Source organism: Cydia fagiglandana, chromosome 1, assembly GCF_963556715.1.
Source record: "Cydia fagiglandana chromosome 1, ilCydFagi1.1, whole genome shotgun sequence".
Lineage (NCBI taxonomy): Eukaryota > Metazoa > Arthropoda > Insecta > Lepidoptera > Tortricidae > Cydia > Cydia fagiglandana.
Genome location: NC_085932.1, coordinates 12,133,041 through 12,159,376, shown reverse-complemented (window position 1 = coordinate 12,159,376; position 26,336 = coordinate 12,133,041). Strand labels below are relative to the sequence as shown.

General features: G+C 37.1%; 2 protein-coding genes across 3 annotated transcripts; one reads left to right on the top strand and one right to left on the bottom strand.

Moving 5' to 3' along the window:
* The first annotated feature begins 580 nt into the window (after positions 1 to 580).
* Positions 581 to 4,467, top strand: LOC134664629 (uncharacterized). 2 transcript variants are annotated; one of them, XM_063521373.1, is made up of 4 exons: positions 581 to 672; positions 929 to 1,202; positions 1,997 to 2,136; positions 2,236 to 4,467. In XM_063521373.1, exons 2-4 carry the CDS (start codon positions 980 to 982, stop codon positions 3,745 to 3,747), a joined length of 1,875 nt encoding a protein of 624 aa, XP_063377443.1. In that variant the 5' UTR covers positions 581 to 672; positions 929 to 979; the 3' UTR covers positions 3,748 to 4,467. The 2 variants fall into 2 exon arrangements, with proteins under 2 accessions (XP_063377443.1, XP_063377433.1); XM_063521363.1 differs by having other exon boundaries at positions 2,221 to 4,467.
* On the bottom strand, positions 4,359 to 26,103 carry LOC134664590 (protein expanded). The gene is made up of 4 exons (XM_063521320.1): positions 25,758 to 26,103; positions 11,072 to 11,323; positions 9,455 to 9,534; positions 4,359 to 9,201 (listed from the first exon to the last, which is right to left on the bottom strand). The coding sequence occupies exons 2-4, from the start codon at positions 11,292 to 11,294 to the stop codon at positions 5,722 to 5,724; spliced, it is 3,783 nt and encodes a 1,260-aa protein (XP_063377390.1). The 5' UTR covers positions 11,295 to 11,323; positions 25,758 to 26,103; the 3' UTR covers positions 4,359 to 5,721.
* Between the last annotated feature and the right edge of the window lie 233 nt (positions 26,104 to 26,336).

Below are 26,336 nucleotides of genomic sequence, written 5' to 3'. Positions count from 1 at the left end.
CAACCATACTGTTGACAAGGTGAACTTCAAATCAAGTGTTGCCTTTTTTGATGCATCCAGGCTGTGTATGTGTGCGTAAAAACGTGTATGTGTGCTCTTTTAGGGATGTGAAAAGTCGATTTTAATCATGTTATATATCGATAAATGCTACACAGTGGAACGAAATAGCAATTAATTGAAGCTTCAATATCTTTGTTAAACATATACATAATTGAAATGCTAATGAATAATAAATATATTAGAACATAATAAAATATTTCAATTATTGCGGAACACATATCTTAGTAGGTGTTTATGTATTTTAATTAAATATCTGAACTTTCCCTTGGTTCCCTGCTGGGGCGTGACGATAAAATTGTGATCTGATAACCACAATAAAGAATAAAAGCGTTTTTGTTCATTTTAGATATCGTCAAACCTTTGAAGTAAAATTAAAATTGTAAGAAATGTCGATAGTTTATCGATATGACTTTATCGACATGGCTACAGCAAGGTGGTGTTAAATTGTTAATCGTACACTAAACAAAAGTGGCAACAGTGACAGCTCGCTGAGACCCTGTCTCTATATATTGTAAGTCTATGGTCATTACGTCAATTACGTCATTAATGTCATTATGGCGCGGCACTCGAATTTCACATCGCGCGGTTAAAATATAGTTAGATGTAATATCGGTGGGTAAAATTGATTAATCGAATATTTTTATGGTGCTAGTATAGGTATATAGTTTGATTTTACATATCTATGTGTGTAACTACATATCATTGCGCTTATTATATTTACCTTGTCTTACCTATTTGGATCGAAGCCAAAAACAAAGTGCTGATCTCTGTAAAATTTAATGCATTCGCGTGGCTGTAATTTGAAGCTAAATAAATAGTCGATTGCATTTCTCTGTATACTAAGACACAATTAACGATTCGGTTACAGTTCAATTGGTCTGGTATGTGATTGATTCGACCTTGCGAAGGAGCGTCAGAAATGGATGAATTGCCGGAGAGCAGTGCCAGCGGTAGTAATGGCGGTGGCCAGCTGGAGCCCTTGGATTACTTGCGCGGCGTGGAGTCGTCGACGTGCCTGCTACTGACGCCGAGTCCTACGCCGCTGGATTTTAAGCATCCCCTGTCCGAGGAAATGAATGAGGGGCCTTTTATAACGCTCAATGATGAACCTATTGTAAACCTGCAGAATCTGGCCAACTGTGGTAAGTTATTAATCATGAATTTGATTTCTTAGAAAAGTACCTTTCTAGGTACAAAGTGGGCAAATAATTATATTGGTTTGCATCCTAATTTCTATGGTAACAAACCCTTGTTACCATGTTCAGTTTGGTTGTCACAATCTATTTGATGCTGACTGGACAGTCAACCAATTTGATTCCTAGGCCATTTATAGAACCTTGTTCCTTTAACTTCTAGGTATATGACATTACATCACTCAATAAGCAGTTGTAGAAGATAAACAAATTGATTCATGATGACATGGTTCTAGTGGACTTGGAATCTAATTGGTTAACTGTACCTTCATCATAAATATGATTTACATAGTTGTAAGCTACTTTTATTCATATTATTATTTCTTCTAGGACTAACACATATTGTCGGCTCAACTCGCAAAACGGAACTCCTCCAGGGGAGTTAAGTATTATTGTCTAAGGTAGCAATTACTAATTTCCTTGAAATGGAGTTACAGGGTTTGCCACTTAAGCCGACAATATTGTTATTAACACATTACCATGTACCTACCATATTGTTGAGGTGTTACCCAGTTCAGATTTAAAGAGTTCAAATGCAGATCTTGTAAATCACATTGCTGATCAGTGTGATTTAAAATAAAGAAAACCTTATGTATGGTATTCAGGGCTTAATATCAGGTTTTTTTTAATATAGTACGGAATGTTTCCAAGTGCAACAACACTTTGTATAAAAAGATTGAACTTGTAAAAGTAAACATGTCACAAATTTCTTTTGCATAACTTTGACTTCATATACTTTTCAGATGCTTCGGGAGGTGACTCCTGCTCCTCAGGAGACTCGAACTCTGTAGTCCAAGACCCAGTCAGCGCACAGTTAATCAACAACATCAGCATGATGGATTATCAGACACTAAGCAAAAATGCTGACCTGGTTACTGGAGAGGTCTGAGCATTTTTTAAACATTTAATACACTATTTAATATCAATTATTTGTGACCACTTAGTACCACAATAATTAATAAATTAGTGCTTATCATTTCAGGTTGAGGATTGCAAAACTAACGGAAGTCTCAACTTTGGCAACAGAAAATTGCCAAATTTTGTGAACTGGAATTGGTGCATTATTCGTAAAGTAATGCTTTGGGTGGTTCTCTCGGGCCTTGTGGCTTGCTTGGGTGCAATTATTGGTATGGTGGTCTCCATCCCCAAGGTGTGTGACCCTGATCTTCCATGGTACCAAGGAAAGGTGTTTTACGAAGTTTTCCCTGCTAGCTTTAAAGATTCAAACAATGATGACAGAGGTGATTTGAAGGGAGTTATTATGAAACTGGATTACATACAAAATCTTAATGTAGCTGCTATAAGATTAAATTACATATATCAGGCTAATGGTTATCCTGAGCACTATTACAATGTAACATCTCTAAAAAATATTGACAGTAGCATTGGAGACTTGGCAGATTTTGAACACCTAGTAACTGAAGTACATAATAGAAATATGTCAATCATCCTCGACATACCTGTGTGGTCACTGGCTTACCCTCATTCTTTTTCAAGTCATAATGCTACTCAACTAAGATATTCAGATCCCACATCTGATGCCATTGACTTTTGGTCCAGAAAATATAATGTTGATGGATTTTACTTGAAAAACTTAGAAAGATATGTCACTGACAATGACTTAGGTCATACACTAAAATTATGGAAGCAAATTATTGGTTTTGACAAGATACTGATAGCCAGTGAAGAGGCTTATAATAAAGCTAAAGGTGATAATTTAAATGTCTTGTTGTCTAGAATCGATCTAATCGATGTGCACTTAGACCCCCAAAGTGGTATAAATGAGTTGAAAGATAAAATCAAAAGTGTTATAAATGGGCCCCTGTGGACTAAACCGCACTATCCTTGGGTACTTTGGAACGTAGGTAATATTGATAGTCCAAGAGTAGCCACTGAAAACAATAAAAATGCTTTAGCACTCGCAGTACTCGAATTAATCTTGCCTGGTACAGTAAGCATTTTTTATGGAGATGAAATTGGTCTTGGGGATATGCCACATTATGAGGCGGAAAAGGATTACCATGAGTACGAAAATGTGCGTAATTTGGTGCAGATGAAATTCTCGAATAACGGAAATGAAGATAATAATATTATGCAAAAACACGTGCAATGGAACCCTGAGTCGGGTATACAACCGAAATACGATTTCTTACGTATAATAAAACAATTAGTTAAATTGAGATTGAGGACGCCGACAATTTATTTAAGGTCCTTTTTCAAAGATGGCAATGTATTGAAGAACATGGAAATTCGCAATGTAACCGATGAAGCTGAGCAAAACCTTTTCATAATCGAAAGATGGTATCCACGAAGGAATACTTGCGTTTTTGTTGCCAATCTTGGTAACAGCTCCATTACCACTGACTTGACCACGATGTACTACGGGGGCACCGTCATATCTGGCACCAACAGCTCATTGATAGGACAAGTTATGTACTTTGACCGGGTAACGTTTCCACCGAATTCTGCCATTGTGTTGAAGCTTGAAAAGTAAGTTAGTTCTAGATATCTTCCGAGCGGATTTCTAGGCAGCAGTAACATGTAGACATATTAGGTAGTACCTATTATTATGATTTATGATTGTGATTGATATTTATATCTGGTACTTAATTATATTATATATAGGTACTTTTAAACCAAAGTATTTGGCATGTAGTTAAATTCCATTGGAATAATGGTTGTATGTACACTATGTACTTATACATACCTATGTTAATGAAGGCAGTTATATTCTGTTTTTTATTCGTTTAAATATGCCTCGGTAAAATATTATTTTATTTAAAGTATCGATCTGCGTTGCAATAGATCTGCTGAAGCGCGTTCTAGTTTATTGAATTTACTGGTGAGTGTTTTACAGGGTTTAATAATCATACCATTGATCTGTGTTGTGTAGTTTATGTTTGTTGGTTGTCTAAGTATTTTATGAGGTATTATTATATAGTATTATACAAATAAATTATTCCTAAGCGTATAGCAATTGAATGTACTTACTTCCATTTAGGGGATGCTCTCGGTACTGGATTTAATTTTAAAAAATCAGTGCCGGAAGCATTCCCTACTTCCGATATTATTTGTGGCTTATTATTATTAAGAAATAAGACATAGTTTTACACATAGTTATTTATTTACATTTGTACACATGGTTTTATGTACTCATTACACTTGATTATATATACATGTAAAGATTGTCTAAACAAAATAAATAGCTGCAGATATTATTATGTAAGTATTATTATTCTCTACGACTTATCTATACAATGACTTCAAACAGATCTAGATACCAAATATTTATCAATCATCTGCGAATTCTTAAAACTGCGAGTATTTAATTACGAATAGGTAAAGTGTGTGTGTGTGGAATAGGTAGGTGTATCGTAAAACAATGAATTGACCACTTGAACATCTCTAAAAAAAATGTAGTTAATACATAGATACGAGAAAACGAATTTTATTAGACAAGATCGTGCGTTGCGTAGTAACTTAGTAAGTAACATGAAATAAATATGGAATTAATGGTTGGCTGGTGGTTAAGAGCTTTTTTAATTTTTTTATGCAAGCAATAATAGGTAAGTATTCATAACTTTTGATAGCAGCAACTGTACAAATATCTACGTGGTTATAAATTATAAATTAAAAACAGGTTTGAAAACTATTTGAAATGAGAGGTATAATGTAGTTAAGGGAAAATAATTCAATATATAATGATTTTCGTGTTGTTTTTATCTTGAAAATCTACATTGAATAAATTGTATAATTTTCGCTCAAATACACCTTCGTAGTAAAACAGCCAGACAGCAATAAGGACATAGTTATTTACGATACAAGTGCGAAAAAGAGGAAATTCGAATCGAGTGGCGATAAATTAAAACACGACCGAAGGGAGTGTTTTAAATCGACACGAGTTGCGAATTACCTATTCGCACGTGTATCGTACAACGTTGTACAGTACATATGGCCCTTTAAACTTTTGACATACACACGAAAAGTGCTGTTTTACGCACTAGTGCGGGAAAATAGGGCCATATGTACTGTAATAATTGTTTATGGTTAATGTTAGATCGTTCATAAGGCATCAATTGCCTATTAAGGGCCTGTGAAACATACCTAACACATTACCGATAAGCCTGTCTGTTTATGGCACAAATTCATCATACTTACTCAGCCAATTACATTTCATTTATTTATAACTTGAATGTTACTTATAAAATGTATCTAAAGTGCACTATTATTCTATTACCGACATTCTCGAAAATTGGAATGTTTCTGATAATCTATTTTAAGGAATGTGTATAATTGACATAATTGTGATGAAATTGTAACTTGTGCTTAAAATAACTAGTCGATAGGTCTATAAGGACTTTTTATTCAGTCTTATTGCGTAAGGTCGGTGGAGAAAGCTCATATCATAGCACTGGAAGTATTCACAAATAGTAAAGGCTAAATTACGATGTCATGTCGGCACAGCGTGTCATGAGCTGGGTTGGATTTTTTTTACTTTTACACTTGGATGCATTACGTAAGTGTTCGACAATGCTCTAGGGGTGTGAGTGTCGGAACTGGGTAATGCGGGAAGTTTGTCTGTCGGCTTTCTTATCATAATTTTCTTTTGCGTCCCTGTCATTGACATTCTTGCGATGCCTTCCTGTTTGTTGTTATTCTTAAGTTCTAGATTATCGGTGGTGTTTAGAACAGACTTGTTACACTTTCGTTCACTTTCACTAACTGTTTGTTTATGCAACTTATTAGGAACACCAAATGCTTTTGTCTGCTTTAATAACGACCGGTCGTTACATAACGCGGCGATCAGTGGCAGATCTAAATTTTTACTTTTTTCACGAAGAGTTTTTATGTCTAGATCATCATTAGCGTCTCTTACTTTACTAATTTCACTCATCACATTTGCGCCACTGTTAGAAATGTTGACTTCTCTAAGCGGCGCCGTGAGCTTCTTTTTATGTTCATAGGGCGGCGGAGGCGGCGGTGGCATACGCCTCGAGCGAATGGGCGGCGGATCCCTCGGGTCTAATAGGTTGTCATCCGACTTGGTTCGCGGGAAATTGGATACTTCCGGTGTTCGGATTGGTTTCTGTGGACGTTCCAGGTTAACTGAGTAATTACTAAGTGATGTTCTGGATGTTAAGGAATACCAACTTGAACGATTTCCAGGCAATTGAATATAAGAGTCTGATAGATTCTGTATGGATCCATACATGGATGACGTCGACATGTTCGTCGATAAAAACGGCGTACTTCTATATTGTAGACCGCTCTTGTGCATATTTGAAACACGGGGTTCAGAAAATTTGTGATCGAGGTAGTTTTGTTGGGATATCGTCGGGTCTTGTAAAGGATAGTAAACGTAGTCCACGTCGCTATAAAGCTGTTGATGAAACATGGGATTATGTGGTGGAGGCGGAGGAGGCAGGCGGGCTATAGGCGGTGGCGGAGGTAGTCGGGTGCGGCGGGGTGGGGGCGGCGGCGGCAGTTTCATCATTGCCACCAGGACATTAGCGTCCACTGCATGAGAGGGCATTTCTCTTGATGGGGATAGACTGTTTATCCCTTGAGCTAGTTTGGACCGCCCGGCTCTACGGCTGGAAGCTTGATGCCGTTTCGATTTCTGAAATCTGTGTTCCATCACCATAGGACTAGCGAAGGTTCTTTCGCTTGGTGTATTTACATCTCCTGCTTCCGCTTTTAGTATCGTTATCATAGGCTTAGATGTTACAACTCTAGCGGCTACTTCTTCTTTTTCTGCGTAATTTTGAAAAGACCCATGACTGCTTGTAGAACCAGGGTAAGCAGGAGGAGCTTTTGTGTTTGTAGATGTGTGCGCAGGAACAGTTTTGTGATTATACTCGTATGGTGGTGGTGGAGGTTTTTCAGGTATAGATGACATCACTTGATCCCGATCTATGTCCAATATGTTCGGGAGAGATAAATTAAAAACTTTTCTGCTATCAGTTCTAGTTGGCGGAGTTGGTGGTCGGTCGAAAAATGAACCGTTTGGGTAGTTATCATCAGATGGAGCAGTATCTTCGTGACCTTGGATGTAACTGTCACCAGAAAACGGCAGAGGTAACCTGACATAATCTGATACTGAGTCTAACGTATCACTGACGGATTGACTTTTAGGATATACTCCACGTCCAACTATTAAGTCACTTAATTCACTAGCACTAAGTAGATTATGTTTCTGGTCTGTAGGGTCGCTGCCGTCGCCATGAAAAGATACGGCACTGACATTGGAGTTAGATCGTTCCCTAAAAATATTTTCTTTGTTATCATGCTTTTGATTTGTAAACTTTGCATCGCCATCAACACAATCAACATCTAATAGAGACGCCTGTAATCTAAGAGGTCCTGTAGAGTGACTAGGTTCTGCTTTGTTTTTTAATATTGACGATACACTGTCAAAGGCAGCAAGATCGTTCTCTTCTGATGGTTTATAACTGTCATAATGAGAACTTTCATACTCGGTTCTGCTACCTTCTGAATGGATTCCAATTTTTGATCGTGCAGTTAGCTCTGAACTACCCATTGTGTACACTCCACTCGTTTCGCTGGAGGCCGCTATTGTCACAGGCTGACCCAAGCCATCGTACAGCGCTGACTCGGTATCTTGAGAATATTCCACATCTATTCCAACTGTGCTGTTATCACTTAACATTGAATTTTGTGCTGTATGGCTGAAGCCTAGTTCTAAACTGCTTGTATTAGATGCTCTACTCAATGTACTAAGGCCAGCTCGCGCCATAACTACCGTACTGCAAGATGAAGAACACTGCGATCCCGTGCATTTAGATTTGTTGACAGGGCTTTCGGTTTTTGACTCGCTCAAGCTTCGATCGGGTAGTGACACAGTCTCGGCCAGATTATTTAACACAATTTCTGAAGTAGTATCTAATTTAGACGATTCATTCTCATCTATACTTTTAGATTGATGTAACTTCGGTTTACGTAGCTGTAATGACGTTGTTTTGTGTAATAAATGGCTGTTATGAGAATCGTTTCGTAGGAAATATGAGTTTGAACTATCTAATAAATGGGCAAATGCCAAACTCTCTGTGGATGGAGCAGGAGGCGAGTCGATCATTATCTCTAATTCGTCTTCAGATTGCACTCTGTCACTGACAATTCCTGATGTAGTGTTTGAACTTGTTGTTGATATTACTGATATTCTTTGTTCGTTTTTATTATGCTGATTGTGATGAAGATTCAACGATTTGGAATATCCGTAACAAACTTTTCGTTCGTCTTCTTCTCTTTTAACAATTTCGTTAAATTTGGGTGCAATTTTCATAGAAAACTGATGGGACTCTTTGCACAATGCAAACAAATATTTACATTTTTCATCACTAGACGAATATAAGGTTATTTTTCCTTCTTCAGTTTTTATTTCAAACTTTTTTCTATCAAAGCTTAGTTTTCCAATAGAGCTCCATATGAAATTATAAATCGATCCATTATCGGGTAAAATTTGTATGCCTTTAGCTGTCACCAAGAGCCAAACAGTTCCCGGCTCGGGTTCTGATTTACTTTGCTTCATTCGGTATCTGTGCGAGTTGATAGTGTCGGGGAGCAGGCAGACTTCTCGAATGAATCTAATCTCAGCGTCATTCTTTGAAAGTCCCCGGTGTTCGCGGTGGCATGCACGCATGGCTGCGGCGACCCAGTCACCTGTAAGGGATGGTGTTGCATAATCCTCAACTTTAAAGTAGTCCCGGTCCTCGTAAGTGTCCGCGTCACCATATTCTGCTTGCAAAGCCAAACCGGTGAGCAACAAAAGAACTTCCGTAGGCAATCCTTCTCTAGTTCGGACGTTATGCCGCAACTGTAAGAAGTACAAATGTAATCCGACCTCGTCTTGCAGCAGAAGTGGACTCTCGATGTGGAATTGAATGACAAGGTGTAATTCCAGCAGTGGCTTCCCATTTGCGTCCAAACCCTGAAATCGAAAATACTATTTGAATTATTTTGTTCCATATACCTACACCGTGGGCTGGTAAAACCCGACAGATTTTAACCATGCTTTCTTGAGGTCATAGGGAACAGAACATGTTATACGAGTTTTGGTCAAATTCAAAAATGGATTGGTGTAGATAGATTTTAAATCACAAATATACCAATCAAAATATAGGCCATAAATTCAGGTCCGTAGGTATATGGTATCTTAATTAAAATATTTTCATATATCTTACGTGTGTGTGTGATGACCTCCAGCTCTTTGGTGCATATTTTGATAATTTACTTTCTTGGTCAACAAACAAGTATTCTCCATCTGAAACAGAAAAACATCCACTTTATTTTTCTATTTCTCCGTAGGTATCTCAGTCAGTAACACGATAAAAAAACTCGTTAGTCAATTATGTTGTGCTCTTATTTTAATTCAATTTGTAGTACCTGGTCTACGGTTTAATACCAATCTGTCTTCAAATTCAAGCAAACAATGCCTATTGTCAGAAGTCGACAACTCGAGGACGACGTCTGAAAAATCGCCCATTGTTCTGGAGAAAATGTCACCTTGTATATGACGCAACTAATAATAAGCGGGAAGCGAAGTGTGTTGCTTACGTTACGAGGATATTTTTGTAAATAAATTCAAGCGGTTTATCCTTTCACATGGGCAGACAGTAGTTACACTTAGATACTGTGTCGATTGGGGTGTTGGGATAGGTAATCATTTCGTATTGTGTCAGTGTCACTCACATGAATCACTCCCTCTTATAAAACAAAGTCTCCCACCGAGTATGTCGGTATGTTCGCGATAAACTTAAAAACTACGGAAAGGATTTTCATGCGGTGATTCTTGAGGAAGGTTTAGGTGCATAATTTGATAAGGTTTATCCTTGCGAAGCCGGGGCGGGTCGCTTTACCACCACTACCAACCCATTCTAATTGAACTTTGGTATAACTGTAACCGCCTCGCGAGATATATCATTGTTGATCTCAAGCTATGGACTAAAAATCCTGTAGACTATTATCTGCGCATCGACAGGCGGATTCTCTCAATTTCTTACCTACTGATAAATTTAGTAAGTAGTTAGGGCCCCCCAACATCTGGCGTCTTTAGAGCGTCGGCGTCTACAATTCTATGGCCGCTGCTCGACGCAACGTCGACGCGGCGTCGACGCAACTGCGCAGCGACGTCATTTTGCATAGCGCTGACCAGACGCCGACAGACGCCGACGCTCGAAAGACGCCAGATGTGGGGGGGCCCTTAGGTAGGTACATATTTGGAAAGTAATCTGGATTCTTTTCCGTCTCTATTTAATTAAGTTTTATATATTTAGTTAATTCTTTTATAATCCTAATAACGAATAAAAAATGCCTAATAATTATTACATGCTGTCACCCCGCGCCTTAATACATCTTCTTCCTCGCGCGTTTTCCCTGCATTTTTGCCAGAGCTCATGGGAGCCTGGCCTGGGGTCCGATTGGCAAGTAATCCTATCATAAAATAATCATTATGCATTTTTTTCGTTATGTGGTAACGTAATTGTGGTTCTGCCATATTCAGTACATTAAGTAACGTGGTTGCAAAATTTATGCCTAACCTAACCTACTACCAATTCTTTGTTTATCTGCATTATGGAAGTTTTCTATCATTTGTTCAGTTTATTCGTGTGTAGGTATCGTGCGTCACCGAATTCCATTAATTAAGCGTTTAACTCAGATTTGACATTTGTTGTCGTTAGGTACTATATTGAAGATAATGTATTACCCGCTTTCTGGTCCACAATGTCTTTGTCTACGTCTGCCCTTAATCGGCATTGTTATTTTCGAAGTTTTGAAAATAGATTTTAAACATAACTTACTTTGTAAGATGGCTAATCCAAAGAAGTCGGTGTCGGTCATGCCTTGTAGCTGAGCATGTGTGCCGGCCAAGGCCTTGAGCTCCTTGACCCTCGCCTTGGCTTCGACGACGAAGTGTAGCGGCTGGGCCCGGCCGGGCACGCGTAGCGACAGCAGCCGCGCGCCCGCGCCGAGCGCGCGCGTCTCGCCGCCGAGCGGCCCGCGAACCGAACATAGAGCGCGCATGTCGCATCTCGAAACAACTGTTACCCGCCCTGAAACAATAATGTACATATTTACGATTTCTGTTAATTTACAGATTCCTTAACTTACCACGAATATTTAACGGAATGCTGCCCTGCCCAGATTGCCTACTTGCTATCTGCTCAAGCCCGTAATAGGGGTAAACATTTCTGGAAAGGTCTCACCCCAAAGGGTTATGATCAGGAGTGTCAGGATCTTCTGGACCTTATTAAAGCCTCTGCCCACTGTCGGCCTATCAGTAAGTTTTCGTAATTTGAAGATTTTAAATTTTTATCAGCTTTGCATAAAAGAGGAAAACTTGAAAAGTGGGACGTGAAAGTTATTAATGCCCTTTCTTTCTAATGATTTTTGCATGGAAAATGAATCCGACTGACTTACTTCCGAGCAACACCCACGTAGACGTAGGTACCGTCTAGGCAAGACACACTCCAATAAAATTGATTAAAAGCCATTGGCTTGGAGTGTTTTGATTACATAACATAGGCCCTACCTCACAGAAAAACCCTAAAAAATTTAAATTCATAAAGGCTGTTCACGGCTGTTGTACATTTAGTCCATTAGTTCCATTACCATAGAACAACATACGTACACATGTATAGGTAAGTTTGTATGGAAGGAACACGGATATACATAGTAGAGCTATAGGTATTTTCTCTAGGCCTCTAGCATTGTACACAGCGTGTAAATCCAATACGGGCAAATCTTTAAACGGTGCGTTAGTATAGGAACTAAGAAGTGTATTGAGATAGTTTTCGATTAGAAACACCATCAAAATTTAAAACCATACTAAATATATCGGCCGCAATGTACCTAACTACTTTAAGCGACTCAAAAGTTCGTATTTCGTATATAGTGATGTCATGATGTCTAGTAATGTTTGCAGTATAGGTGGGTTGCTGATCGGAATTTTCTTAAAAACGTATTAAGGGGTCATAATTAAGTGTAACGTAAAAAAACTTATTAATTAAAAATTACATGGGTAAATTCTATGTCGGGTTCCATTTATTGCCCTTTATTCGATTTACACAATGTAAATGGTGAACTTTTTGGCTTGGGCGCGCGACTGATAGGTAAAATTGATGTCATGATGTCCTATATTATTTTCTAATCTAACAAGACGTTGATTTGAAAACGAGGAAGCATGAACTATAAATAAAGGTACACAGGTAGATAAGCAATTAATTGACGAACAATTAATTAATGGTAACGTAATAATGTATAAATAGTTAAGATATGTACGCACATAATCACCTAATAAGCTAATGCGTACAAACATAGTCTAAGAGCCGAAATGGTTTTTCGGAATTTGTCGGCATTACCTAATGCACATCCGTTTAAGTTGTGCCTTCCCGCGGCGCGACAGGAATGTCCGGATCTCGCCATCTGTGCATTCCTTTAGTTTTTTTGGATGCGATCTTCTTTTTGCTACCTGCTGCCTGTAAGGCCCACATTGTTGCCGCGGTATAAATATCTATGCGTATATATTGCTATAGTTTGGTTTAGCAACATATTAAATAAAGGTCATAAGAATATTTTAATTAAAGGCATTAACGCTGAGTAATAGTATAGTAGAATAAGTCATGGTGACTTAAGTACGACGAACGTAATTACATATTACACTACACAAAACATATTAGGTACCTATAACTACATTTAAAAAATAATACACATGTTTTTCAATAAACGTAGAATAATCTACACATATCTATTTTGGGAATAAGCATGGATTTATATGGGTTGTTTTTCTGATTCTAGGGAATTCATTACATTTATTTGAAGTTGGTAAATGTCGCACCAAACAAAGTCTGCAGCGGATTTGATAGCCCACGCAGTGTAAGTGTTATGTAAACGTCATAATTTCATAGAAGTTTGACGTTTAAAATGACGCACTGCGTGGGCTATCAAAATCGCTACAGACTTTTTACAGTCTGACTATAACGGGTTGTCTTTATTACTAGAGTTATACGAAGGTAACCTACCTATTAATACCTACGTCATAGTCATAATTTCATAGAAGTTTGATGTTTTAAATATGTAACAGTTGCACAGCCTAGGCTAAGCTATCAAAATCGCTGCAGACTTATCTTGGTGTAACTCTAGTGATGTTTATTAACGGTAGGCAAAGTTTTTGTGGGTTTTTCAGATTACCGGTCTACATATATTCTTAATTTGAATAAATTTGTGATGTCTGAACGAAAAGAGATAAAATGTCATCTTTCCGGTGCCCCTGGATAGGGAGGGGGGACCTAACACGTTTTTTGTTTTAGTATACCTATGCGCGATAGTTTGTGATGGCGCGGTCAGGCGCGCGGGCGCAGCGGGGGCAGACCGGTCTGCGGGGCGTGCGGGGCGCGGGCGGGGCGCTACGTAAGCGCGGTAGCAGCGGTCGGCGACGCGAGGAATGCGGACGACCTTCAGATGCCGAGCGCCCCTCCCCCAGCGCCAGCCGCATCTTGCGTCCTCGCATGCCTGTGCCTGTGGCCATCGCTGCCTCCACTTTTCGACATCTTGCCACCATTTTTGACACTAACGAATTGACAATATTACTGACACTATTTCAGGTATGTAGGGAACAGCGCAAGTAATGTGCCACCACCACCACCACACGCCACACGGATATTTAAGATTTATCGATTGTGCAAAGGTGAAAAGAGTATTGTTTTCTGTTCGTGCTTATTTATCTATAATGAAAGCTGATAAAATCAAAAATCTTGACCTTTGCGAGTTGCGAGGGTTTTAAGAAAACATAAAAGTTTGTACCCTACCACCGGAAAAAAAACAGGAAAACATTTACGAAACTAGTATCCAAATTGATGAATTTCAATTATTGCTATTTCAAACCGGTATGCAATTTTACCAACTGGCACGGAAAAACAACTCTAGATGTGACTTCAAAAAAAAAATTTTTTTCAAGTTAAGAATGAGATCTGCATGATAACAACTCCGGCTTGGCTCTTGGCTACTGGAGTAGTGAACAATGACCTTTTTTTAGTTGCATAAATTTAATTTAATTCCAAGCTGAAATGTTTGAGGCCCAATTTCTTTCACTTTTCTTCTAATGAGATTGCTGGGACTAAGACTGATTATGATTATAATGACTTGATTGGCAATAACTCAACGGGCACTTTAAGTAAACAAACCTTTAACTTTAACCATTCGGTTATGTAATGAAATAACACTAAACGTAAGTCCAACACCAATCACCAGCAATAATATCATCTTGGTTGTGCTTTGTATGGCTGAGTTAGAGAAAGATTTATGCAAGACGAATATTTTGGGGCAAATTGTCGCGTTGCATTGCATCTCCATGGGCCATTCATTGCCGTCACTGGCAAATTGGCAATGGCATTAAAATGCCGTACTTATGTGCCGCTGTAAGAAGTGAATAAGAAAAACTGACTTAAAAAGGATAAAATAAAAAAAATGTTACTCCTTAGGTTTACGCTAACTTGTACCTTGTAAATGAGAAAATTAAATAATATTTTTTTTTTTAAACTATATCGTGTTACATATCAAATGAAAGAGATCATTATAAGAATCTCAAATATATTTTTTTAAATTTTTAAATAAAGTTTAGAAGTAATTCAAGAAAATAGGCAAAAAATTACCATTCCCCCCCCCCCCATTTATCTCCGAAACTACTGGGTCTAAAATTTTGAAAAAAAAATACATAAAATAGGTCTTTACCCATAGATGACAGGAAAACCTATCAGAAATATACAGTCACGCGTGAGTCGGACTAATTACTTAGTTTTTGATCCGACCCCTACGGGTTTTTTAAAGGCAATTCACTCGCGTTTCACATATAAAAAATACATTGTTAAAATTGGAACGCGAGTCCGACTCGCACTTGGCGGGTTTTTATTCAAAGCTGAACACAGCCCACAGCGCCTCATTTTCGAGAAACGCGGCGTGAAAAAACGATTACGTAACATTAAACATAATTTTAAAGGTATTAAATATTCATTGAAAATTTAAAAAAAAATTAGTGTATTTAAAACATGTCGACACATGTAATACTTGGGGGTCATCCATTAATTACATCACACGTTTAGGGGGAGGGAGGGGGTCAAGAAAATGTGACATATTGTGACATGGGGGAGGGGGGAGTCACAAACTTTGTGACGTCACTTAACTTAATCAGTAACCGAAAATTTATTTAAATTATTTTATTCGCTATACATTTAAGTAACAAGTTTTTAAAACGATAATCGTTTTTATTTGTTTAATTTTCTTTCCTAAGCAGTTTTGGGTTATAAAATTACTAATATTTATATCGTCAAAAATATTTTGATAAAATATTAATAATACTTAGGTACCGTAAAACGGGGTGAAAAGACACGATTTTCAACTTCAAGGACGATTTTCACCAATAATCCAAACCATAAAAGTAAAAATTTAGACATCATTTTATGAGTCTTGGTTAGTTCTTCAATTTTGCATTTGTGAAATCAATTTTGACCCACCCAATTGAGAGAAAATCAAAGAAAACTGCCTGTTTTCTCCATATCCTTAAAACGGGGTCGATAGACACACAAAGGGGTGAATAGAAATAGGAAGTTTTAGTTGTCATAGGCATCGAATTTGGTCATTATTATGTTGATACTCTGGACAGACGATCTTGTTAAGGTCGCCGGAAGACGCTGGATGCGGGTCGCTTCCAACCGGCACGTATGGAGGTCCAAGGGGGAGGCTTATGTTCAGCAGTGGACGTCTTATGGCTGAGATGATGATGATGATGATGATGTTGATACTCTATTGGCATATAGTATATATATCTGTTAAACAGTTATTTGATACAAAAATATTTTTTCGAGTCTTTTAACCCCCAAGGCGTGTTTTTTCACCCCTTTGTGGTATCTAATCACCCCCTATGACGTAACTATTCACCTCCTATGACGTAACTATTCACCCCATATGCGTGTCCACTGACCCCTTTTTCACGTAAAAGTGCTTGTTGATAGTTATTTGCAAAAAAATGCTTAATTGTAGAGAAAATTGGTGATATTATTTATTATTTAGATACTACAGATACTATATTACCAGGTTAGCTAACTTTAACTACGTTAATGTCACTACATTTACCGCTAGAACAAAGTTCAGACAGGCTTCATTTCTTACCTCGGTGAGGCCTTCCATTAGAGTAAAAAAAATCTAACTTTTAGGCAGTTTGATTAACTTCCTTTGGTATCAATGTAGAGAATAAATAGTCTACTATATACGTATTCCACAAAATCTGATTTTAGAGATGTACGTTTTTAAATATAACAACTTGAAAGAAAAAGCTCAAAATTTCTCTATTCACCCCGCGATTTCTGTTGACCCCGTTTTACGGTACTTACTTAATTCGATTTGGTGATTTCGTAGAAAAAATGTGACGTCACACTAGGGGGGAGGGGTTTATTAAATGTGACCAAGTGTGACAAGGAGGGAGGGAGGGGTCAAAAAACCTAGAAATTCGTGTGACGTAATTAATGGATGACCCCTTGTAGAAATTTATCTCAAAGTTTTTTTTAACAAGTTAAGCAATTGTTAATGAACAAAATTTTCTCGAAATTCCTTCTTGATTGAAAACGTAAATGTATAAATAACTATTGTAAATTTTTCTCGCTTTCTAGAACCCTTCTCATATACATGCTTAATAAGATCACATTTTAAAAGTTTTCATAAAGTTAATACTCGTACTTTGCTTAAAATGTTTTAGAATAACATAGAAAATTGACGAAAAATCAAGGTAAAATTGTAAAATATAAAACAATATTATAATTATAACCAAACTATATATTTTTCAGAACTTTTATAGCGTGATCTTATCAAACATGTATATGAGAAGGGCTCTAGAAAGCGACAAAATTTTACGATAGTTATTTATACATTTTTTGTCGTTTTCAATTAAGAAGGAAGTTTGAGAAAATTTTGCTAGTTAACAATTGTCTAACTCGTTGAAAAAATATTTTTAAGATTAATTTCTACAAGTATTACATTTGTTGACATGTTTTAAATACACCATTTTTTTTTAATTTTTCAATTAATATTTAATACCTTTAAAATTATATTTATTGTTACGTAATCGCTTTTTCACGCCGCGTGCGTTTCCCGAAAATAGGCGCGGAGGGCTGTGTTCAGCGTTGAATAAAAATAATAAATAATGGAGATACAGTTCTGCAAGTATGGAATGTTTGATTGGAAATATCCTCCTCTTTTATAATATTAATTTTGCTTTCTTAAGTATTCATACTTTTTGTGATATTGGGGAAATAAAATATATCTACTTTTTTCCCCCTTTTTTGTTTATAACTTTTGATATTTTTTGTGTGCTAATGCACGCTTCCAATACATTTTTCTAGACATCATGACAAATCTAATAAGGTATCACACGTATTTTTAGGAGTAGTATCTTTATTTTTTACCGTTTTTAGGATCTCGAACAGACTATATGCTAGCGCATATAAAAGGGATAATATGTATTATATTATCCTATTTGAAGTCAGTTTTATTTTTTCAAGTTTTTTAATTATTATTTTTATGTTTTCGTTATGACTTATGAGTGACACAACATTCTTCAGGACTTGTTTATGTGTGGTTTTGAGCTTCGTTTCGTTTCAAGTTTCCAGATCTGGATGTGAATATATCAAGATTGGAGGAGTTCCTCTGTTTCCTCATGGAATTTATAGAACTGGATAGTTTTTCCTCATAGAACTGGATGTTCTCAGAAGTAGGTTTAAAAATGACGAAGTTCTGAGGTTAACAAACATACAAAATAAACGGTTGAATTCCTCCTCTTTTTTTGAAGTCTGTTAAAAATGGTTCATTATGGGAAATCTAAACCTAAAAGAATGTCAACCATTGTTTGAATGAAAACAGCAAATATTTTTTCAAAAATAATGAACAATTGAAGTACCTTGGTAAATAAATGTTTCAGAGTAAAATTTCCCAAACGTCTAAATAGCAGAATGTGAGTGAAATGGATTTATTATTATTATAGGACATTTTTACACATTACATATATCGTTGTATGAGTATCCACAACACAAGCCTTCTTGAGCTTACCGTGGGGCTTAGTCAATTTGTGTAAAAATGTCCTATAATAATAATAAATCCATTTCACTCACATTCTGCTATTTAGACGTTTGGGAAATTTTACTCTGAAACATTTATTTACCAAGGTACTTCAATTGTTCATTATTTTTGAAAAAATATTTGCTGTTTTCATTCAAACAATGGTTGACATTCTTTTAGGTTTAGATTTCCCATCATCATCATCATCATCTCAGCCATAATACGTCCACTGCTGAACATAGGCCTCCCCCTTTTTTGGGGGGTGAATGCCATAATCGCCACGCTTGGTAGGCGGGTTGGCGATCGCAGTCGAGTACACCGAATTTGAGGGACGCTGCTGCCCGTCCACCGGTGGTCTTGGACGTGGTTTAAGGACATAGCCGGGTCCTGGACGTAGTTTAAGGACATACCCGGGTCCCGGTTATGTCCCGGGTCGGGGTTAGATTTCCCATAATGAACCATTTTTAACAGACTTCAAAAAAAGAGGAGAAATTCAACCGTTTATTTTGTATGTTTGTTAACCTCAGAACTTCGTCATTTTTAAACCTACTTCTGAGAACATCCAGTTCTATGAGGAAAAACTATCCAGTTCTATAAATTCCATGAGGAAACAGAGGAACTCCTCCAATCTTGATATATTCACATCCAGATCTGGAAACTTGAAACGAAACGAAGCTCAAAACCACACATAAACAAGTCCTGAAGAATGTTGTGTCACTCATAAGTCATAACGAAAACATAAAAATAATAATTAAAAAACTTGAAAAAATAAAACTGACTTCAAATAGGATAATATAATACATATTATCCCTTTTATATGCGCTAGCATATAGTCTGTTCGAGATCCTAAAAACGGTAAAAAATAAAGATACTACTCCTAAAAATACGTGTGATACCTCATTAGATTTGTCATGATGTCTAGAAAAATGTATTGGAAGCGTGCATTAGCACACAAAAAATATCAAAAGTTATAAACAAAAAAGGGGGAAAAAAGTAGATATATTTTATTTCCCCAATATCGCAAAAAGTATGAATACTTAAGAAAGCAAAATTAATATTATAAAAGAGGAGGATATTTCCAATCAAACATTCCATACTTGCAGAACTGTATCTCCATTATTTATTATTTTTATTCAACGCTGAACACAGCCCTCCGCGCCTATTTTCGGGAAACGCACGCGGCGTGAAAAAGCGATTACGTAACAATAAATATAATTTTAAAGGTATTAAATATTAATTGAAAAATTAAAAAAAAATGGTGTATTTAAAACATGTCAACAAATGTAATACTTGTAGAAATTAATCTTAAAAATATTTTTTCAACGAGTTAGACAATTGTTAACTAGAAAAATTTTCTCAAACTTCCTTCTTTATTGAAAACGACAAAAAATGTATAAATAACTATCGTAAAATTTTGTCGCTTTCTAGAGCCCTTCTCATATACATGTTTGATAAGATCACGCTATAAAAGTTCAGAAAAATATATAGTTTGGTTATAATTATAATATTGTTTTATATTTTACAATTTTACCTTGATTTTTCGTCAATTTTCTATGTTATTCTAAAACATTTTAAGCAAAGTATTAACTTTATGAAAACTTTTAAAATGTGATCTTATCAGCATTGAGAAACATAAAATAAGTACCTAAGTATCGGTGGTTGGTCCAGTTTTGGTCTGGTACTCGATAGGAGCTACCGAGGCATCACACCACTGACATGCTTGCTTTTGATTTAATGTTATGTTATACTAGTTTTTGCTCGCGACTTCGAACGTGTTGGTATATATAATAGAGATTTTTTTATCCAGGCAGACAGACATACAGGGTTGCTTTAGCATTAATAATATTAGTAAGTAGGTGTAGATATACATATACATAGGTATACATACTACTGTCATCAAGCGACGACCGGTCTGGCCTAGTGGGTAGTGACCCTGCCTATGAAGCCGATGGTCCCGGGTTCGAATCCTGGTAAGGACATTTATTTGTATGATGATACAGATATTTGTTCCTGAGTCATGGTTGTTTTCTATCGTCGTCGTCGTCGTCGTTCATTGTTTCAGCCTATATACGTCCCACTGCTGAGCACAGGCCTCCTCTCATGCGCGAGAGGGCTTGGGCTATAGTCCCCACGCTAGCCCAATTAGGGTTGCCAGATGGTCGGGATTTGGCGGGATTCTCCCGATTTTAGCATGTGTTCCCGATTCCCGACAAAGTGAAACTTGTCCCGAAAAACAGCTTCACGTTATAAAACAATAATTTCAAGTTCCGAACTGTCGCCGAGCGAGTGAGCTAGCGTAGTAGTAGTACAATAATGTAAGATATCGTTGTTTTTAATATACCTAATCACTTTAATATGAATGTATTTTTTTTCCCGAATTAAGTCCCAAAATCCCGAAAAATTTATATTGTTTCCCGATAATAGCGCCTTTCGATCTGGCAACTCTAATCCCAATGCGGATTGGGGACTTCACATACACCTTTGAATTTCTTCGCAGATGTATGCTATGCAGGTTTCCTCACGATGTTTTCCTTCACCGAAAAGCTAGTGGTAAATATCAAATGATATTTCGTACATAAGTTCCGAAAAACTCATTGGTACGAGCCAGGATTTGAACCCGCGACCTCCGGATTGAAAGTCAGACGTCATATCCACTCGGCCACCACTGCTTTTTTGAGTTATGGTTATGATATGACTATTAATCAAACCACGATGAATACTTTTTATTTAATGTTGGGTACTCTACTATGATAGGTACTTTTAACTGAATTGTAATATAAAGGTGGGATCAGGCGGTTCACTCAAATGAATGTTCACTTGAGTGAATGATTCATTTTTCTTTCATTGCATGTTCACACGGTGCTGGTGCTAAGATTATTCACTTTTCATTTTCTTTCACTATGGCGTCGAATGAAGTGGTGCGTCTTGGATTAATTTTTATTTGTGATAATTTTATAGAGATGTTAACAAGCAAAAGCAAAGAAAACATCGACGGTGGTTGGTGCGAACTTCGAATACATTAGGGAAACTAGGTAGCCAGTGAAGATCCTGAATTGTATCGCAATCATTTGCGGATTAAAGTTATTTTGAAGAACGTCTACTATTAAGTAGTTGCATTAGCAGTGGCAGCATGGCATTTATATCGCCTGTCACTATGCTCGTCACTTTCGCATTTGCACGTTTGTTAGAACGTGACAGGCATGGTATAAGTACCTAGTAGCGGAATAAATCTTCAAATTTTACTACGATACCTTGCTACTGGCGATTGTTTAGGAACTCTGGAATATTTTTAGAGTATTAGGTACCTACGAATACCATATCCTGCTTTTGCCAAGAAGTCTAGGTACCACCTATTAGTCCTATTACTCACAGGATTCAAGAAAAATGTGCAAAATCGGAATGAACCACTGTTCATTTTTTGTTCATTCGGAGTGCGAGTGAAAGATGCCGAATGAAAATATCCAACACTGTTGGATCATTTTTTTAATGAATTCATTTTTCACTTTTGGTTCATTTTGTGTTCACACGTGTCACTTTGAGTGAAAGATGAATAATGAAACACGAAAATGAACACAAAGTGAACCGTCTGATCCCACCTTTACACTCAACAGAACAAACGACATCAACGCTCTGTGTGTCATAAATAGATGATACGGCATTGATTAGGTTTACAACAGGTATCTACAATTAGGTACTACCTAAGTAGTTTTTTTATTCATTTAACGAATTAAGAAACTATCTACCTTTAACTTAAAAGAGGTACCTACAAAAGGAAACTTTATAAGTTTCTAGTGCGACTCTGTGCGTCCGTCTGTCACATCGCTAAATATCTCGAGAACTCTAAAGCTATCGATTTGAAACTGTCATGAACAACGCTAATATATTGAAAGTGTTATTTTTTATTTTATAAAAATATGTAAAATGCCCCTTATGAAGCGGGGGAAAAATCTCAGTCTAGTTACTAGGTCACGTGGGGTATCGTTTGAAAGAGCTTAAATTGTACATAAAAAATATTTTATTTATTTTATTCATAAAAAAAAAAAGGATTTACTTATAAAGGAAAATGAAAAAAAAAATCTATTTCTCCTTTACCATGAATTTTTTACATAGCGTTAACATCATCATAAATATTACAGGAAAAATATAATCACACGATTTTTATCATCCCTGAAAAATGAACATACATAAATACTACCGGTCTCGCAAATTAGTTAGCCGATTTCCCGATAGACGGAGCTGTACTTAATTATAATACTTCTGGTCAAAAGCCTTTTGTGTTTATAGTTAAATTAGATAATTGAAAGTTTGTACGGCACCATTGGAGCACCAGTTAAACGAACTCGCACTTGACCCATTTTTATGTTTAGTTATTTCAGTAAGTCCATATAGTTATCTCTGAAATAACGAAAGGAAAAAAAATGTCTGTGTCTCGGACTACTAACAGTGAACATGGCATAAATTGGTAGTTTAATTGTTTGCTTGCCTGTTTTCATTTAGGTATGCATGTTCAGCATTATATTTTATATTACGCTGTGATATAAACATAGGTAATGAATTAATGATTGCCTTGGAAAATTCACAAATTTTATTAACCTAAAACCGCAAGCATCGTTTTATCTCCAGACACTTCATATCAAAACTCTATGATTGTTGGCAAAACCAGTCAATTTTGTAAACCACCAACGTAACATAGTCGTAGATATTAGCTATGTCGTAAACTATCGATGGAATGCGGTCGCAGTTGTAGCTGGAAGAGCGTTTAAATTATGAATCATTTACTTTATCAATAAGCGATGCCCTGAACAAATAAATTTGTATAAAAGACATACTTCGACATCATAAAGCTAATGGATGTAGCTGTGTCTGTACAGCTACGACCAGTAACACCGACATTAGGTAGGTTAGGTACTTTTAAGTTATACAGGTATACATATATGTAGATACGAGTATGTATATGAAAATTGGTATGGAACAAAAGAATGGCAATTAGGTAAGTACTTAATACCATCACGCTCCGCGATTGTTGCGCCATTTAGGGTCCTAACTAAATTGGTTGTTCAATCAATACTTACCTACGCTATAGAATTTCCAATTCAGCAAAATCCCTAAATGGCATAACAATCCCGTGTGGTGACTGTACATATTAAGGTTGATTTCGATGGTACTTTGGTCGGTGTCGATGGGTTTAAGATGTGATTTTTCTGTGCAAGCAATTACTAATAACGTCGAAAAACATATTCAGTTTCAAAAGAAAGATTGAAATAATTTTAAAATATCGAAATCTGTGTGATAAGAAAACCGCATGCGTGCTTGCCAAGGCTATACTTTCCTCGAGGTGATGGTATGAAAAATATTGTGTTACACTCGGCAGCAAAATTTAGGTACTTCTAGCTTAAAACCCTTACAACGCTTCCGATTCCACTTTTTGAATCTTACTTAAGTCTCACAATACTCTCAACTCAACATAAGCACAAGAGGTAAACAACAACTTTGCTCCCTTACCTTAGTTACTCATAACTATATCTGACTACTTATGCTTTGTGACAAAGTAAGTACATAAAAAAAAGATGAAATAAGATAATAGGTATGTGTTTGCTATAGATTGACATTTAGCACCCTTTAGCTAATTTATTTCACACCATTCCAAGCTGTGACGTCCAATTCTCGACGGGTTTAGCAAGTCTCTCTGACGTAATGCTTTTGAGTAAGTAAACACCTGAACTATTCGGTCACATCCGAATATCTTAGTCATTTTTAATGTGGGTGTATTCCTTATGTAGAGAGGTATAGATAGTACAAAGTGTTTACCTAGATACCTATAATAAATACCTACTCATATGTGATTGATTTAGATTTATTTATTTCATAATACAGATTACATTATAAATTGCAGGCATGTCGATCTACAAGAATTCATATTATGATCGTCAAAAGAGAGCATTTGATTTTCTACCTTGTCTTGTTCATTTTTATTGTAATGATAGTTTTGTATGTACATAGTTAGGTGACAATTGAATGGGACCTAATATTATCCGATTAGAATCTGCAATCCTTTGAAGAAAAGATTCCACAGTTGGAATCATCAGTTATAGCGTTATAGAAATATCAGAGAACCCATTACAAATGTTAATTTGACTGTCGAAGCTCATGTTAGTACGTTAGCGTCTGAAGTGACTCCACCTTTGACCGATTTCATGAATGACGTTCCGTTAAACGGGGGTAACCAGAAATCGCGGGGTGAATAGAGAAATTTTGAACCTTTTCTTTCAAATTGTTATATTAAAAAGCTTACATCTCTAAAAACACATTTTTTGGAATACGTATATAGAAGACGTATATAGGTAGTCAGACTATATTTATTAGAAGTCAGACCAAGAAAAGTCTGCAGGGGATTTGATAGCCCACGCAGTACACGTGTTATTATAAACGTCAAACTTCTATGAAATTATGACGTATAAATAACACTTACACTGCGTGGGCTATCAAATCCGCTGCAGACTTTTCTTGGTCCGACTCTATCTATATTGATAGGTACCAAAAGAAGTTAATCAAACTGCCTAAAAGTTAGATTTTTTTTACTCGGCCTCACCGAGCTAAGAATTGAAGCCGTTCCATTTTTAAGATGCCTTTCATTTCAGAATCCATACTGATTGATAAGGCTTGCACAGCACATCCTATACCTATCCTAGTTGTCGTTTTAAAGATAAACTGAGGTATTTATACTTAATAGGTGTAGATACTGCATCCTAGTTTACCAGTGGCGGGGCCCCCATAAAACTTGATTTTGTTTCCATATTTTGTAACAATTTGGCATCATAGATAGAGATCTCTATAAAAAGTAAAAGAAAAGCCAATCAGAAACACCAAATTATATCTTCACATATTTAATTACTATATTCATTAATTCCATTATAATAATGATAATGAACTGCATTTACTACCTAGTAATACCTAGGTGCGTAGGCTAAAATTCTGAAGAAAGAAGCATTGCTATATATAATTGATTAGGATACCTACGTAATTGTTATATAAGTAGGTACAGTAAGTATTGGTACTTAATCGGCAGTTTTCAGGACCTTGCTATTACTTGCTAGTGCTGTTTGCCAATCTATCTGTCTGTCTGTAATAAAACTAATAAACAGTAGAATGCTGGAACAGTTGAAATAACGCGAGGCTGGCTGAGTACCCAGTTGGTGAGCGTGGCTGCGATGGTGCTTGCCGCTTGCTCCAGAGGAAGGGCGCGCGGGCGCGGGGTCAGCGGCCGCGGCACGGTCGGCGCGGGTGCGCGGAATTCGAGCTATGCGTATGAAATGAAAGTGGCCGCATCGTGAAAGCGCGCGCATCCACCATCCTCGTAGCCGACGTAAACCAAAGGATCGAACTCACCATGAATAGACAAATCCAAAGTTGCTGAACGCAAGCGCACTATACTCCAAAGTCAACCGCATCCATTGGCACTTCACTTCACTTCTACAATCGCGCGATCTCCTACGAACAAAAACGAGCGTCAACGCGCGCAAGCGGCTAGAGCGCGCTGGGACGACTGAGTTGGTTGGGTTAGTTGAGCGAGGCAGGCGCGTGGGTCGGCGAAGGCACGCGCGGGGCGCGCCGCAACTTCGGCTTGGTGGAATGCGGCAAGCAAGATAGTGGCGCGGGTACCGGCCGGGGCCCGCTTAGGCTGGAGCCTTCGTGCCGTGGCTACGCGACACGACCCCGCGCCGCGCCGCGCCGGGGAAGCTTGTGGCGCGACGACGGAATGCGCGCACACAACCAACCTCTAAAATAATAGGTAACTTCACGAAAAGTTTCCGTGATCTAAAGGAAGTGTACAATTCTGTGCAATGTCTTTAATTTAAGCCTTCCTGCCTAGTGCCTATATAATACCTAACTAATGATGAACTGAAACAGCGCAAACTTGGGAAATACTATCATAAAATTATAAAAAAATACATTTGAGATTCTAAC